The sequence below is a fragment of the Sinohyriopsis cumingii genome, chromosome 7 (assembly GCF_028554795.1).
Source record: "Sinohyriopsis cumingii isolate HCF-2022 chromosome 7, ASM2855479v2, whole genome shotgun sequence".
In the NCBI taxonomy this organism is placed as follows: Eukaryota; Metazoa; Mollusca; class Bivalvia; order Unionida; family Unionidae; genus Sinohyriopsis; species Sinohyriopsis cumingii.
Genome location: NC_142967.1, coordinates 13,717,664 through 13,735,189, shown reverse-complemented (window position 1 = coordinate 13,735,189; position 17,526 = coordinate 13,717,664). Strand labels below are relative to the sequence as shown.

The 17,526-nt window shown below is 34.5% G+C and overlaps 1 protein-coding gene across 1 annotated transcript in view; it reads right to left on the bottom strand.

Moving 5' to 3' along the window:
* Positions 1-1,334: 1,334 nt before the first annotated feature.
* Positions 1,335-17,526, bottom strand: part of LOC149794756 (uncharacterized) — a 122,769-nt gene continuing 106,577 nt past the window's right edge. Inside the window, exon 6 of the mRNA XM_089964388.1 lies at positions 1,335-8,578. Coding sequence (XP_089820514.1) covers positions 8,294-8,578 — 285 coding nt within the window. The 3' untranslated portion in view covers positions 1,335-8,293. The remainder of the gene's footprint in view (positions 8,579-17,526) is intronic.

Sequence of the window (17,526 nt, the reverse complement as noted above, 5' to 3'; positions counted from 1 at the left end):
AGTGTCCATCCGAGGGTTACCTTGGGAATCCGTTCTTGGAACATGCTCATTGTGTGTCCAAGCCATTTGATCCTGCAAATCTTTAAACTTGTAAGAGTCAATTAACCCCCAAGTTGTCAAATACAGGAACACATTTAACTAATGGTTGATACAAACATATCCCGGGTCACACCATTTCCTTATTTCCTATAGTAGCAAATAACGAAAAAAAAAAAAAAAACAACTTCCACATGACTGTAAATGATGTAGACTCAGACCTGTCAACGTTAATCGGTGATGACGTTGATCTATGCGACTTTACTTTCAATCATCAGAATAAAAATGAAAATAAAAAAATACACAACAGATCTGATCTGCAGGTGCATAAATAACAGCCTGTATGTATGCACTATACAATTATGTGACGTCAGTTTGGCCACCATATGCATCCGAAAAGGAGATAATGAATCTTTTCTCATCCTCCATATGGCACCGTATCCGAGTCTTCTGTGGTCTTTGACTCCCAAAACATGATACTTTATTAGAATCTAAAACTTTTCAAAAAGTAAGGCATACTACTTATTATGTTGCTTTATTGAGTAGACCATGACCTTAAACACGAGGGCGATATGGCATAGGGTGTGAGGTCGTCGAAGACCATGACCTTTAAAACAAGGGCAATATGACATAGGGTGTGAGGTCTGAGAAGACCATGACCTTAAACACGAGGGCGATATGGCATAGGGTGTGAGGTCGTCGAAGACCATGACCTTAAACACGAGGGCGATATGGCATAGGGTGTGAGGTCGTCGAAGACCATGACCTTTAAAACAAGGGCAATATGGCATAGGGTGTGAGGTCGTCGAAGACCATGACCTTTAAAACAAGGGCAATATGACATAGGGTGTGAGGTCTGAGAAGACAATGACCTTAAAAATGAGGGCGATATGGCATAGTGTTTAAGGTCTGTGTAGACCATGACCTTAAAAAGGAGGGCGATATGGCATAGTGTGTGAGATCTGAGTACACCATACTCTTAAGAAGGAGGGTGATATGGCATTGGGTGTGAGGTCTGAGTAGACCATGACCTTAAAAAGGAGGACGATATGGCATAATGTGTGAGGTCTGAGAAGACCATGACCTTAAAAAGGAGGGGAATGCTGAACCTTTGAAATAAAGAAGAAAATATTTATTTATTTGATTGGTAATATTCATGTGTTAAAGAAGCATTGATTTATACTACATTGATCATAAACATACAAGGGATCTAGAGTAAATAATGAGGCTTAGTCAGTTTATGGAACACAATCGCTGCATCTCTAAAGACCATTAAATACAGTTAGTAAAGACAAAAATAATGGAAGCAATTTATTTTTTAAAATCAAAAATTCATTTTAATGCTTCAATCATACAAAACTACATACATAAACAATAAAAATAAATGTACTTTGCACTAACAGAATTCACTTGTGCAATTAATGCAGAAATAAATGCATAAGTTTCACAGCCAGAAAAAGATTCTAAAAAAAAATTGATGTGAAAGGATGTAAGTATATCACATATACATGAAAAGGAAATATTGAAAACCAAACAATAAAAGTATTGTCAAACCTTATCATATTGACAAAGTCACCTGATAAAATCATTTTAGATTATAAAAAATTCAAAATACAAAACATTTGGTGCTGGATATCCATGGACTGAATGCAATTAAATAAGATTTAATAATGGTAGCATGCATTAAGTCAGAAAAGGGAGTGATGTGTTTCTTTAAATAGACTAAACCAGAATGTTAAAAAGAACCCTTCAAACTATTTCTACCAAGATCACATTCAGTGTATTGCTACAATAATAGAGTGAATTAGCTTTTACTGCTTTCTATTCTTGTCCCCAAGAAAACCAATTATATTTTATTTCTTCTGATTTTACTTGAAGATTTTCTGACAAGTGGAGATATAACCATACTGAATAAAATGATGCATTTAAGCCAAAAAGAGAAAACAAAATGTGTATAACAAAGTAAACATGATTCAGTCAGTTCTGGAAAGGCCAACTGCACTAAAAATTAAAGTTATTTTATTGAAATGCAACTATAGCTTATGCTGATATTTTTATATTTTGTCCAAGTCAGTGTAAAAATTAAGTATTGATGTGTATGGACTTAACAATGGATTTTATCAATAATGTAGAAGTATGAAAGAAACATAAGGAACTTAATTAGTACAGTTATTCCTGTTGTTGTTGTTGTTGTTGTTTTGGGATTAACACCATCTCTCAGCGCATCATGTATCAGCCAGTATAATTGGTTGAGGAAGAACCCCAGTAAGAACCACCAGCCGACTAGAAGCTACTGGCAGCTTTCTCATATACCCACATTGGCTGAGTCTGAGACTCAAAACCCATGCAGACAGGTGAAATGGCAGTGATTGATAAAGGCAAGCACTTTAGACCACTTGGTCACTCATGGCTCTGTACCAGCTGAAGAACATTTCTAAATCATAATTCAGATCTCTTGCTCAGAAAGAACTTAAAATTCTCGTCAGTTTACTCAAAGATGATAAACTCGTAACAGCTTACTTGAAACTGTTAAACTCTAAACAGCTTATTTGAAACTGTTAAACTCTTAACAGCTTATTTGAAACTGTTAAACTCTTAACAGCTTACTTGAAACTGTTAATGTGTAACAAATATTTTCAAGAATAATAGGAAGCACATTTCAGGCAACAAGCAATATAAAAAATTATTGCAACTTTTGTTATACTTCATACTTCATGAAATAAATTAATTTAAAAGTGTATACAAAAGCACTGAAATGCTATGCATATTATATTCTTCATTCAAATATTCTGCTTACTTAACAAAACAAGTTGTTTTTAGGTTGTATCGTGTAGAAACATTGGTTTTGTTTAACATGTAGAGACATTGGGTATACTGTGTTATGTAGACACACTGGGTATACTGTGTTATGTAGACACACTGGGTATACTGTGTTATGTAGACACACTGGGTATACTGTGTTATGTAGACACATTGGGTATACTCTGTTATGTAGACACACTGGGTATACTGTGTTATGTAGACACTGGGTACACTGTGTTATGTAGACACATTGGGTATACTGTGTTATGTAGACACACTGGGTATACTGTGTTATGTAGACACACTTGGTATACTGTGTTATGTAGACACACTGGGTATACTGTGTTATGTAGACACATTGGGTATACTGTGTTATGTAGACACATTGGGTATACTGTGTTATGTAGACACACTGGGTATACTGTGTTATGTAGACACATTGGGTATACTGTGTTATGTAGACACTGGGTATACTGTGTTATGTAAACACATTGGGTATACTGTGTTATGTAGACACACTGGGTATACTGTGTTATGTAGACACATTGGGTATACTGTGTTATGTAGACACATTGGGTATACTGTGTTATGTAGACACACTGGGTATACTGTGTTATGTAGACACATTGGGTATACTGTGTTATGTAGACACACTGGGTATACTGTGTTATGTAGACACACTGGGTATACTGTGTTATGTAGACACATTGGGTATACTGTGTTATGTAGACACATTGGGTATACTGTGTTATGTAGACACATTGGGTATACTGTGTTATGTAGACACACTGGGTATACTGTGTTATGTAGACACATTGGGTATACTGTGTTATGTAGACACATTGGGTATACTGTGTTATGTAGACACACTGGGTATACTGTGTTATGTAGACACATTGGGCATGTTGTATCATGTAGAAATACTGGTATGTTTATCATGAAGAAACATTGGCAATGTTGTATCATGTAGAAATATTGAGTTATGTTTATCATTAAGAAACAATGGGTATGTTTACTATGTAGAAACATTGGGTATGTTGTATCATGTAGAAACACACTGGGCATGTTGTATTGTGTAGAAACATCGTGTACGTTTATTATGTAGAAACATTGGGTATGTATATTATGTAGAAAAACTGGGTATGTTTATTATGTAGAAAAATTGGGTATCTGGTATCATGTAGAAACACTGGGCATGTTGTATCATGTAGAAACATTGGGTATGTTTATTATGTAGAAAAACTGGGTAACTTGTATCATATAGAAACATTAAGTATGTTTGTCATCAAGACACAATGGGTATGTTGTATCATTTAGAAACAATGGGTATGTTGTATCATGTAGAAACATTGGGTATATTGTATCATGTATTAAAACATTGGGTATGTTGTATCAAGTAGAAAATATTTGGTATATTGTATCATGTAGAAACATTTTGTATGTTGCATCATGTAGAAACATTTGGTATGTTACATCATGTAGAAACATTGGACATGTTTTATCACGTAGAAACATTGGGCATGTTGTATCATGTAGAAACATTGGGCATGCTGTACCATGCAGAAACAGAATATAGTCTGCAGTCCTTTTTCATCTTTTCTCTGGTTAAGCTAGACTAAATAATAAGATTGATGAATTAAAACAACTCATAAATAAGAATTCAAGGACAGTCTAAAGTCATTCATCTCCTAAAATTTCTCATTCAGGTGACCATAACAAATTTGATTACTCTCATAAAAAGAAAAACATATTTTGGATTCTGACTGGTTGAACTGGTCAAATGCTATACAATATATCGGTGTCTGCACAGTGATTTCATCTCTGAAAGTGCCCCCCCCCCCCATGTGGCTGAGTCATCTAAAGTGCTTGCCTTTACTGACATCTCACCTGTCTACATGAGTTCAAGTCTCAGGCTCAACCAAAGTGGGTATGTAAGAAAGCTTGCCAGTAGCTTTCCAATGTCAGTAGTTCCTCCTGGGTCACCCCCCCCCCACGAGTTCTTCATCCATCAGATGTACTGGCTGCCTTGTAAGTCTATCATGTCCTCAAAAATGGTGTTAAGCCCACAAGATCAACAACAACAACAAATCATCTCTGAAAAACAATATATTGCACAAATAATGGTACAATTTTTTATCATGGTATGAAAGTGGTAAAACAACTACAGGCATTTGTTTCAAATGATGCAATACAATCATAGGATTTTTCAATACATTGCTTTTACTGTACTGCAAAACAAGATGCAAAACAATCATAGGATTTTGTTGAGTTCAATACATTGCTTTTACTGCACTACAAAACAAGATGCAATACAATCATAGGATTTTGTAGAGTTCAGTACATTGTTTTTACTGCACTGCAAAACAAGATGCAATGCTCATAAGGTGATATAGTAAATCATGAGATAAAAATAATGTAAACATAATTCACTTTTATTTCACTCAATACACTGTTTATTAAGCAGAGAAATATTGATATTGGCCTGTTTTGTGTCAGGAAATGCCAGTACTGTACTATATTTCTCAGCTCCATATAACAATTTATTATATAATTAAGGATGAAATATAGACTTACTGGCAAAAATAATTTTCATATTTGTTTTAATTCCTATATTTTCATATGTGAAAAATATATCCTAACATTTTCGCATGTGAAAATATAAGATTTCCCATCATCCCATGTGATGCTTGACTGTGTGTGCCTACAAAAGTTGCACCTGTAGCAACAAAAACATATATTAAAAAAACTGCCTTATATTTCAGACATGGAAATTAATCTTTGATAAAGAAATCTGACCAAATGTCATTGGCATCTCTATGAAATTATGTCCCCCTTAATTTCTTGATAACAATGACAAACCCACTGTGATGCATTGCTGAATCAGACTTGCATTGTTTTCAGATGGGGTAACAACAGTTTACAAAATGACAAACACGTAATTTACTGTGACAGATAAGGTCAAGGTAGTGAGGTGAATTTACGAAAAAGAGGGCATGGGTGGGCACGTGGTGAAGAGGAGGGAGTTAAATCTTCCAAACTTCAATTCTGTAACAAGTATGGTATATAATAGGAGGAAAAAAAAATTCTTTCCCTACCTTAATACCAGATATATTTCATCTTGTGGTACCAAAAACAATACAGTTTAAAAATCTTGTTTTTAGTACCACATGATAAAATATAACCAGTTTTAACGTGGGAATAGAAAATATCCTCTACATATTGAACTTGACAAAATGCACATTTGAATGTTTCCCGTTAGGCTGGTATTAATAGATTATTACAACTCTGAAAAATACATGTATCTTTATATAATCTCTAAAGCAGCCATCTATAAACATTCTCCTGTTAGTGAAGATTAAACCATTGTGATTCTGTTCACTTACAGAAATGAACTTTATTATATATGGCTCATATCATAATTTCTGAGAATGTGGGAAATGAATATTTAAGGAGCATGGATGAAACTCTCACAACTGCTGGAGCACATAGCTCCAGCCAAATGTCCCAAAACTTTGATAGTTTGTAATTAGGATTAGAATAAATTTAAATTATAGGACATGTAGAATTTTGTTGTATGCTATTTAAAAGTGTTGGTGACATCTGATACTCTCCACCTGTCCAATACCACATCTCCTAAACTGCTGGTTTAAAAATCATGAAACTTAGTGGTGATGTTACCCCTGTGGTAGTCATCTACTAGTGGTGTGTTATTTTTTGCCTGTTGCCCTTAGGGTCCCTGGGAGGGCAGATCACAGATCAAATGTATAAAATTCTCAATTACATTTAAATTTTCATATGTTTTCTGATCAAACTTCATGTGTGTATGCTGTCATCACAGGAAGGCATATCATATATGTGATGATCCCTAGATCACCATCTGAGAGTGGGTAATACAAAATTTGGATCTTGAGGGGATCTTGTAATACCAGTGGTTTGGTTGTGAGGGATTTCACTGTAGTACAGGGGTTCAAGGGAGACTAGTTGTACTCATCTGAGTTACACTCTATAAATAAAGACATTAATTAATATTAATATAAACTAATGCATGACAAGTGTAAATGCTAGCATGATCATTAAAATCAAGATCTCCAAAATAACAGATCTGACAGACACTGATAAAAGTTAATGTTTTGGTGACCTTCACAAATCCCTGTTCACTTCCTTTTATAGCAGCCAATGAGAAAAAGCCACACACTCCATGTCTGGGAGAGTTATCATAGAAACAGCATGTTCTGAATGCCATTTTCCACTTAGCTGTATGAAAGGTATAATTTGATTGGTGAATGAAAAGATACAAAATAACATGACCTCATACTGGTGCCTGTCAGATCTACTTATTGATAAGGAGAGCCTAATTTACATCAGACTGATGGTTATTCTAATTATCACATCTAATTATAACTAATGTGCTTTAAAAAATAAAATGCATCATTTTAAAAATTAAATATAAAAAGCAGAATAACTGCAAAATATCATATATACCACTGTATATGGTAAGTCAGATCCAATTGCAATCTGCATAGACCCAGATCTGCCATCACACATCTGGGTCTGTGTAGTTTGTTAGGAGTAATCAGCAAAACAGTGTAGACTATGATCTGACAGTTCATGATGCCATGGCAGATCATGGTGTATGTTGTTTTATTTGAACCAATTTATATGAAAGAACATAAAGTAAGCAAAAAATAAATATAAAATGCAAAACAATAAGCAAACACTTATAATTCAGATAAAACTGCCATCTCTACTGTATACAAATCAATTTCAAATAGCACCATTGTTAAGACAGATAGTTTCCATATGACATAATTAAAAATCATTTTGTTGTAATTTTTAAATTTTGTTAAGATCACTAAAAAATAAATATAACCGAAGCCATGCAACAAGACATATAGAAAGTAAAATTTTCTGTAGTTGTTTGTTATTTTCTTCTATATTTTTTAATGCATTTATCATTTATGACCATATGAAAATGATAGAAATTGGAGAAAAACAAATGAAAATGATAGAAATTGGAGAAAAACAAATGAAAATGATAGAAATTGGAGAAAAACAAATTCATTAACTTAAAATATTCCTGGTTAACTGCATTAACTTCTTTTGTATACCAGTATTCTCTTCGTCTTTATCAAAGACTCTGTGAATCAAACTTCAAGTTGAAATTAAATGAAAACTGCACTCATGAATATGTCTAGAATATATTTTAATTTTAAAATGTTTTGAATTGACTCTTACAGTCTAGCACCAAAATGATCATTTACTTTTTGTTAAATTTACACAAAGTAACCACTGACTATTCCTTTTTTTCCTTAAATCATAGTCTTTATGATACATGATTTTTATTCAGTATAATTTGAGTACAATTTTAAGACAACATTGTGAAAAGACTGGCACCAACATTAGTGATGATACTAATATAATATTTAGCACTTTTGTGTTATTTGATCATTTTATATCATGTAGTTACAAAAGCCTTCTGAACGCAGGGTCCATTACAGCCTTCAATAAGTGCTGGCCACAGAAAGCTGGTAATGATATTGGAATCAGGGTCAGATGTGTGAAACCTTTCATGCAGATCTGCCTGGAAGATCCGGGAGTCATACAGAATCCGGTATGCAGGAGTCTGCACACTGAGACCCCATGCAACACGTACACATTCTGTGATGTACTGATGAAACTTTAAGCAGGTCTTCAAGTCAGGATAGTCATATAGTGTTGCATAGATTTGTGAACTGACCTCCTGCAAAAAAGAACATTTGTATTTTTTTTCTCAACAGGTAACTTATTCATGTAAAGCTAAACAATAGTATGTATTTGTTCCATCTTTCCTTCCCTTCAATGCTGAATAGATAATTGCTTTGAACATGCATTTCATATATTTAATACATTTCTCCTGAAATGACACAAGACGATGAAACAAAGCATAGATTGGCAAATCAGTACATGATTAACAAGCTCAAAACAGACTTCCTCTGACTATGTATTACAGATGATGCATACTTAGTATAAACAAAACAGTAGCCCAGACTTCCTCTCACTATATATTACAGATGATGCATACTTAGTATAAACAAAACAGTAGCCCAGACTTCCTCTGACTATGTATTACAGATGATGCATACTTAGTATAAACAAAACAGTAGCCCAGACTTCCTCTATGTATTACAGATGATGCATACTTAGCATAAACAAAACAGTAGCCCAGACTTCCTCTGACTATGTATTACAGATGATGCATACTTAGCATAAACAAAACAGTAACCCAGACTTCCTCTATGCATTACACATGATGCATACTTAGTATAAACAAAACAGTAGCCCAGACTTCCTCTCACTATATATTACAGACGATGCATACTTAGTATAAACAAAACAGTAGCCCAGACTTCCTCTGACTATGTATTACAGATGATGCATACTTAGTATAAACAAAACAGTAGCCCAGACTTCCTCTATGTATTACAGATGATGCATACTTAGCATAAACAAAACAGTAGCCCAGACTTCCTCTGACTATGTATTACAGATGATGCATACTTAGCATAAACAAAACAGTAGCCCAGACTTCCTCTATGCATTACACATGATGCATACTTAGTATAAACAAAACAGTAGCCCAGACTTCCTCTGACTATGTATTACAGATGATGCATACTTAGTATAAACAAAACACTAGCCCAGACTTCCTCTATGTATTACAGATGATGCATACTTAGTATAAACAAAACATTAGCCTAGACTTCCTCTATGTATTACAGATGATGCATACTTAGCATAAACAAAACAGTAGCCCAGACTTCCTCCGACTATGTATTACAGATGATGCATACTTAGTATAAAGAAAACAGTAGCCTAGACTTCCTCTATGTATTACAGATGATGCAAATTTAGTATAAACAAAGCAGTAGCCCAGACTTCCTCTGACTATGTATTACAGATGAGGCATACTTAGTATTAACAAAACAGTAGCCCCGACTTCCTTTGTGTATTACAGATGATGCATACTTAGAATAAACAAAACAGTAGCCCAGACTTCCTCTGATTATGTATTACAGATGATGCATGCTTAGTAGAAACAAAACAGCAGCCCAGACTTCCTCTGACTATGTATTACAGATGATGCATACTTAGTATAAACAAAACAGTAGCCCAGACTTCCTCTGACTATGTATTACAGATGATGCATACTTAGTATAAACAAAACAGTAGCCCAGACTTCCTCTATGTATTACAGATGATGCATACTTAGTATAAACAAAACATTAGCCTAGACTTCCTCTATGTATTACAGATGATGCATACTTAGCATAAACAAAACAGCAGCCCAGATTTCCTCCGACTATGTATTACAGATGATGCATACTTAGTATAAACAAAACACTAGCCCAGACTTCCTCTATGTATTACAGATGATGCATACTTAGTATAAACAAAACAGTAGCCTAGACTTCCTCTGACTATGTATTACAGATGATGCATACTTAGTATAAACAAAACAGTAGCCCAGACTTCCTCTGACTATGTATTACAGATGATGCATACTTAGTATAAACAAAACACTAGCCCAGACTTCCTCTATGTATTACAGATGATGCATACTTAGTATAAACAAAACATTAGCCTAGACTTCCTCTATGTATTACAGATGATGCATACTTAGCATAAACAAAACAGTAGCCCAGATTTCCTCTGACTATGTATTACAGATGATGCATACTTAGTATAAAGAAAACAGTAGCCATAACTTCCTCTATGTATTACAGATGATGCAAATTTAGTATAAACAAAGCAGTAGCTCAGACTTCCTCTGACTATGTATTACAGATGATGCATACTTAGTATAAACAAAACAGTAGCCCAGACTTCCTCTGTGTATTACAGATGATGCATACTTAGTATAAACAAAATAGTAGCTCAGACTTCCTCTGACTATGTATTACAGATGATGCATACTTAGTATAAACAAAACACTAGCCCAGACTTCCTCTATGTATTACAGATGATGCATACTTAGTATAAACAAAACATTAGCCTAGACTTCCTCTATGTATTACAGATGATGCATACTTAGCATAAACAAAACAGTAGCCCAGATTTCCTCTGACTATGTATTACAGATGATGCATACTTAGTATAAAGAAAACAGTAGCCTTGACTTCCTCTATGTATTACAGATGATGCAAATTTAGTATAAACAAAGCAGTAGCCCAGACTTCCTCTGACTAAGTATTACAGATGATGCATACTTAGTATAAACAAAACAGTAGCCCAGACTTCCTCTATGTATAACAGATGATGCATACTTAGCATAAACAAAACAGTAGCCCAGACTTCCTCTGACTATGTATTACAGATGATGCATACTTAGCATAAACAAAACAGTAGCCCAGACTTCCTCTATGTATTACACATGATGCATACTTAGTATAAACAAAACAGTAGCCCAGACTTCCTCTGACTATGTATTACAGATGATGCATACTTAGTATAAACAAAACACTAGCCCAGACTTCCTCTATGTATTACAGATGATGCATACTTAGCATAAACAAAACAGTAGCCCAGACTTCCTCTGACTATGTATTACAGATGATGCATACTTAGTATAAACAAAACAGTAGCCCAGACTTCCTCTATGTATTACAAATGATGCATACTTAGTATAAACAAAACAGTAGCCCAGACTTCCTCTGACTATGTATTACAGATGATGCATACTTAGTATAAACAAAACAGTAGTCCAGACTTCCTCTATGTATTACAGATGATGCATACTTAGTATAAACAAAACATTAGCCTAGACTTCCTCTGTGTATTACAGATGATGCATACTTAGCATAAACAAAACAGTAGCCCAGATTTCCTCTGACTATGTATTACAGATGATGCATACTTAGTATAAAGAAAACAGTAGCCTTGACTTCCTCTATGTATTACAGATGATGCAAATTTAGTATAAACAAAGCAGTAGCCCAGACTTCCTCTGACTATGTATTACAGATGATGCATACTTAGTATAAACAAAACAGTAGCCTAGACTTCCTCTGTGTATTACAGATGATGCATACTTAGAATAAACAAAACAGTAGCCCAGACATCCTCTGACTATGTATTACAGATGATGCATACTTAGTATAAACAAAGCAGTAGTCCAGACACTCCTCTATGTATTAGAGATGATGCATACTTAGTATAAACAAAACATTAGCCTAGACTTCCTCTATGTATTACAGATGATGCATACTTAGCATAAACAAAACAGTAGCCCAGACTTCCTCTGACTATATATTACAGATGATGCATACTTAGTATAAACAAAACAGTAGACAAGACTTCCTCTGACTATGTATTACAGATGATGCATACTTAGTAGAAACAAAACAGTAGCCCAGACTTCCTCTATGTATTACAGATGATGCATACTTAGTATAAACAAAACATTAGCCTAGACTTCCTCTATGTATTACAGATGATGCATACTTAGCATAAACAAAACAGTAGCCCAGATTTCCTCCGACTATGTATTACAGATGATGCATACTTAGTATAAAGAAAACAGTAGCCTAGACTTCTTCTATGTATTACAGATGATGCATACTTAGTATAAACAAAACAGTAGCCCAGACTTCCTCTATGTATTACAGATGATGCATACTTAGTATAAACAAAACAGTAGCCCAGACTTCCTCTGACTATGTATTACAGATGATGCATACTTAGTATAAACAAAACAGTAGCCCAGACTTCCTCTATGTATAACAGATGATGCATACTTAGCATAAACAAAACAGTAGCCCAGACTTCCTCTGACTATGTATTACAGATGATGCATACTTAGCATAAACAAAACAGTAGCCCAGACTTCCTCTATGTATTACACATGATGCATACTTAGTATAAACAAAACAGTAGCCCAGACTTCCTCTGACTATGTATTACAGATGATGCATACTTAGTATAAACAAAACACTAGCCCAGACTTCCTCTATGTATTACAGATGATGCATACTTAGCATAAACAAAACAGTAGCCCAGACTTCCTCTGACTATGTATTACAGATGATGCATACTTAGTATAAACAAAACAGTAGCCCAGACTTCCTCTATGTATTACAAATGATGCATACTTAGTATAAACAAAACAGTAGCCTAGACTTCCTCTGACTATGTATTACAGATGATGCATACTTAGTATAAACAAAACAGTAGTCCAGACTTCCTCTATGTATTACAGATGATGCATACTTAGTATAAGCAAAACATTAGCCTAGACTTCCTCTATGTATTACAGATGATGCATACTTAGCATAAACAAAACAGTAGCCCAGATTTCCTCTGACTATGTATTACAGATGATGCATACTTAGTATAAAGAAAACAGTAGCCTAGACTTCCTCTATGTATTACAGATGATGCAAATTTAGTATAAACAAAGCAGTAGCCCAGACTTCCTCTGACTATGTATTACAGATGATGCATACTTAGTATAAACAAAACAGTAGCCTAGACTTCCTCTGTGTATTACAGATGATGCATACTTAGAATAAACAAAACAGTAGCCCAGACATCCTCTGACTATGTATTACAGATGATGCATACTTAGTATAAACAAAGCAGTAGTCCAGACACTCCTCTATGTATTACAGATGATGCATACTTAGTATAAACAAAACATTAGCCTAGACTTCCTCTATGTATTACAGATGATGCATATTTAGCATAAACAAAACAGTAGCCCAGATTTCCTCTGACTATGTATTACAGATGATGCATACTTAGTATAAAGAAAACAGTAGCAGACTTCCTCTATGTATTACAGATGATGCATACTTAGCATAAACAAAACAGTAGCCCAGACTTCCTCTGACTATGTATTACAGATGATGCATACTTAGCATAAACAAAACATTAGCCCAGACTTCCTCTATGTATTACACATGATGCATACTTAGTATAAACAAAACAGTAGCCCAGACTTCCTCTATGTATTACAAATGATGCATACTTAGTATAAACAAAACAGTAGCCCAGACTTCCTCTGACTATGTATTACAGATGATGCATACTTAGTATAAACAAAACAGTAGTCCAGACTTCCTCTATGTATTACAGATGATGCATACTTAGTATAAACAAAACATTAGCCTAGACTTCCTCTATGTATTACAGATGATGCATACTTAGCATAAACAAAACAGTAGCCCAGATTTCCTCTGACTATGTATTACAGATGATGCATACTTAGTATAAACAAAACACTAGCCCAGACTTCCTCTATGTATTACAGATGATGCATACTTAGTATAAACAAAACATTAGCGTAGACTTCCTCTATGTATTACAGATGATGCATACTTAGGATAAACAAAACAGTAGCCCAGACTTCCTCTGACTATGTATTACAGATGATGCATACTTAGTATAAACAAAACAGTAGCCCAGACTTCCTCTATGTATTACAAATGATGCATACTTAGTATAAACAAAACACTAGCCCAGACTTCCTCTGACTATGTATTACAGATGATGCATACTTAGTATAAACAAAACAGTAGTCCAGACTTCCTCTATGTATTAGAGATGATGCATACTTAGTATAAACAAAACATTAGCCTAGACTTCCTCTATGTATTACAGATGATGCATACTTAGCATAAACAAAACAGTAGCCCAGATTTCCTCTGACTATGTATTACAGATGATGCATACTTAGTATAAAGAAAACAGTAGCCTAGACTTCCTCTATGTATTACAGATGATGCAAATTTAGTATAAACAAAGCAGTAGCCCAGACTTCCTCTGACTATGTATTACAGATGATGCATACTTAGTATAAACAAAACAGTAGCCTAGACTTCCTCTGTGTATTACAGATGATGCATACTTAGAATAAACAAAACAGTAGCCCAGACTTCCTCTGACTATGTATTACAGATGATGCATACTTAGTATAAACAAAACAGTAGTCCAGACACTCCTCTATCTATTACAGATGATGCATACTTAGTATAAACAAAACATTAGCCTAGACTTCCTCTATGTATTACAGATGATGCATACTTAGCATAAACAAAACAGTAGCCCAGATTTCCTCTGACTATGTATTACAGATGATGCATACTTAGTATAAAGAAAACAGTAGCAGACTTCCTCTATGTATTACAGATGATGCAAATTTAGTATAAACAAAGCAGTAGCCCAGACTTCCTCTGACTATGTATTACAGATGATGCATACTTAGTATAAACAAAACAGTAGCCTAGACTTCCTCTGTGTATTACAGATGATGCATACTTAGAATAAACAAAACTGTAGCCCAGACTTCCTCTGACTATGTATTACAGATGATGCATACTTAGTAGAAACAAAACAGTACCCCAGACTTCCTCTGACTATGTATTACAGATGATGCATACTTAGTATAAACAAAACACTAGCCCAGACTTCCTCTATGTATTACAGATGATGCATACTTAGCATAAACAAAACAGTAGCCCAGACTTCCTCTGACTATGTATTATAGATGATGCATACTTAGTATAAACAAAACAGTAGCCCAGACTTCCTCTGTGTATTACAGATGATGCATGCTTAGTATAAACAAAATAGTAGCTCAGACTTCCTCTGACTATGTATTACAGATGATGCATACTTAGTATAAACAAAACACTAGCCCAGACTTCCTCTATGTATTACAGATGATGCATACTTAGTATAAACAAAACATTAGCCTAGACTTCCTCTATGTATTACAGATGATGCATACTTAGCATAAACAAAACAGTAGCCCAGACTTCCTCTGACTATATATTACAGATGATGCATACTTAGTATAAACAAAACAGTAGACAAGACTTCCTCTGACTATGTATTACAGATGATGCATACTTAGTAGAAACAAAACAGTAGCCCAGACTTCCTCTATGTATTACAGATGATGCATACTTAGTATAAACAAAACATTAGCCTAGACTTCCTCTATGTATTACAGATGATGCATACTTAGCATAAACAAAACAGTAGCCCAGATTTCCTCCGACTATGTATTACAGATGATGTATACTTAGTATAAAGAAAACAGTAGCCTAGACTTCCTCTATGTATTACAGATGATGCATACTTAGTATAAACAAAACAGTAGCCCAGACTTCCTCTATGTATTACAGATGATGCATACTTAGTATAAACAAAACAGTAGCCCAGACTTCCTCTGACTATGTATTACAGATGATGCATACTTAGTATAAACAAAACAGTAGCCCAGACTTCCTCTATGTATAACAGATGATGCATACTTAGCATAAACAAAACAGTAGCCCAGACTTCCTCTGACTATGTATTACAGATGATGCATACTTAGCATAAACAAAACAGTAGCCCAGACTTCCTCTATGTATTACACATGATGCATACTTAGTATAAACAAAACAGTAGCCCAGACTTCCTCTGACTATGTATTACAGATGATGCATACTTAGTATAAACAAAACACTAGCCCAGACTTCCTCTATGTATTACAGATGATGCATACTTAGCATAAACAAAACAGTAGCCCAGACTTCCTCTGACTATGTATTACAGATGATGCATACTTAGTATAAACAAAACAGTAGCCCAGACTTCCTCTATGTATTACAAATGATGCATACTTAGTATAAACAAAACAGTAGCCCAGACTTCCTCTGACTATATATTACAGATGATGCATACTTAGTATAAACAAAACAGTAGTCCAGACTTCCTCTATGTGTTACAGATGATGCATACTTAGTATAAACAAAACATTAGCCTACACTTCCTCTATGTATTACAGATGATGCATACTTAGCATAAACAAAACAGTAGCCCAGATTTCCTCTGACTATGTATTACAGATGATGCATACTTAGTATAAAGAAAACAGGAGCCTTGACTTCCTCTATGTATTACAGATGATGCAAATTTAGTATAAACAAAGCAGTAGCCCAGACTTCCTCTGACTATGTATTACAGATGATGCATACTTAGTATAAACAAAACAGTAGCCCAGACTTCCTCTGTGTATTACAGATGATGCATACTTAGTATAAACAAAATAGTAGCTCAGACTTCCTCTGACTATGTATTACAGATGATGCATACTTAGTATAAACAAAACACTAGCCCAGACTTCCTCTATGTATTACAGATGATGCATACTTAGTATAAACAAAACATTAGCCTAGACTTCCTCTATGTATTACAGATGATGCATACTTAGCATAAACAAAACAGTAGCCCAGACTTCCTCTGACTATATATTACAGATGATGCATACTTAGTATAAACAAAACAGTAGACAAGACTTCCTCTGACTATGTATTACAGATGATGCATACTTAGTAGAAACAAAACAGTGGCCCAGACTTCCTCTATGTATTACAGATGATGCATACTTAGTATAAACAAAACATTAGCCTAGACTTCCTCTATGTATTACAGATGATGCATACTTAGCATAAACAAAACAGTAGCCCAGATTTCCTCCGACTATGTATTACAGATGATGCATACTTAGTATAAAGAAAACAGTAGCCTAGACTTCCTCTATGTATTACAGATGATGCATACTTAGTATAAACAAAACAGTAGCCCAGACTTCCTCTATGTATTACAGATGATGCATACTTAGTATAAACAAAACAGTAGCCCAGACTTCCTCTGACTATG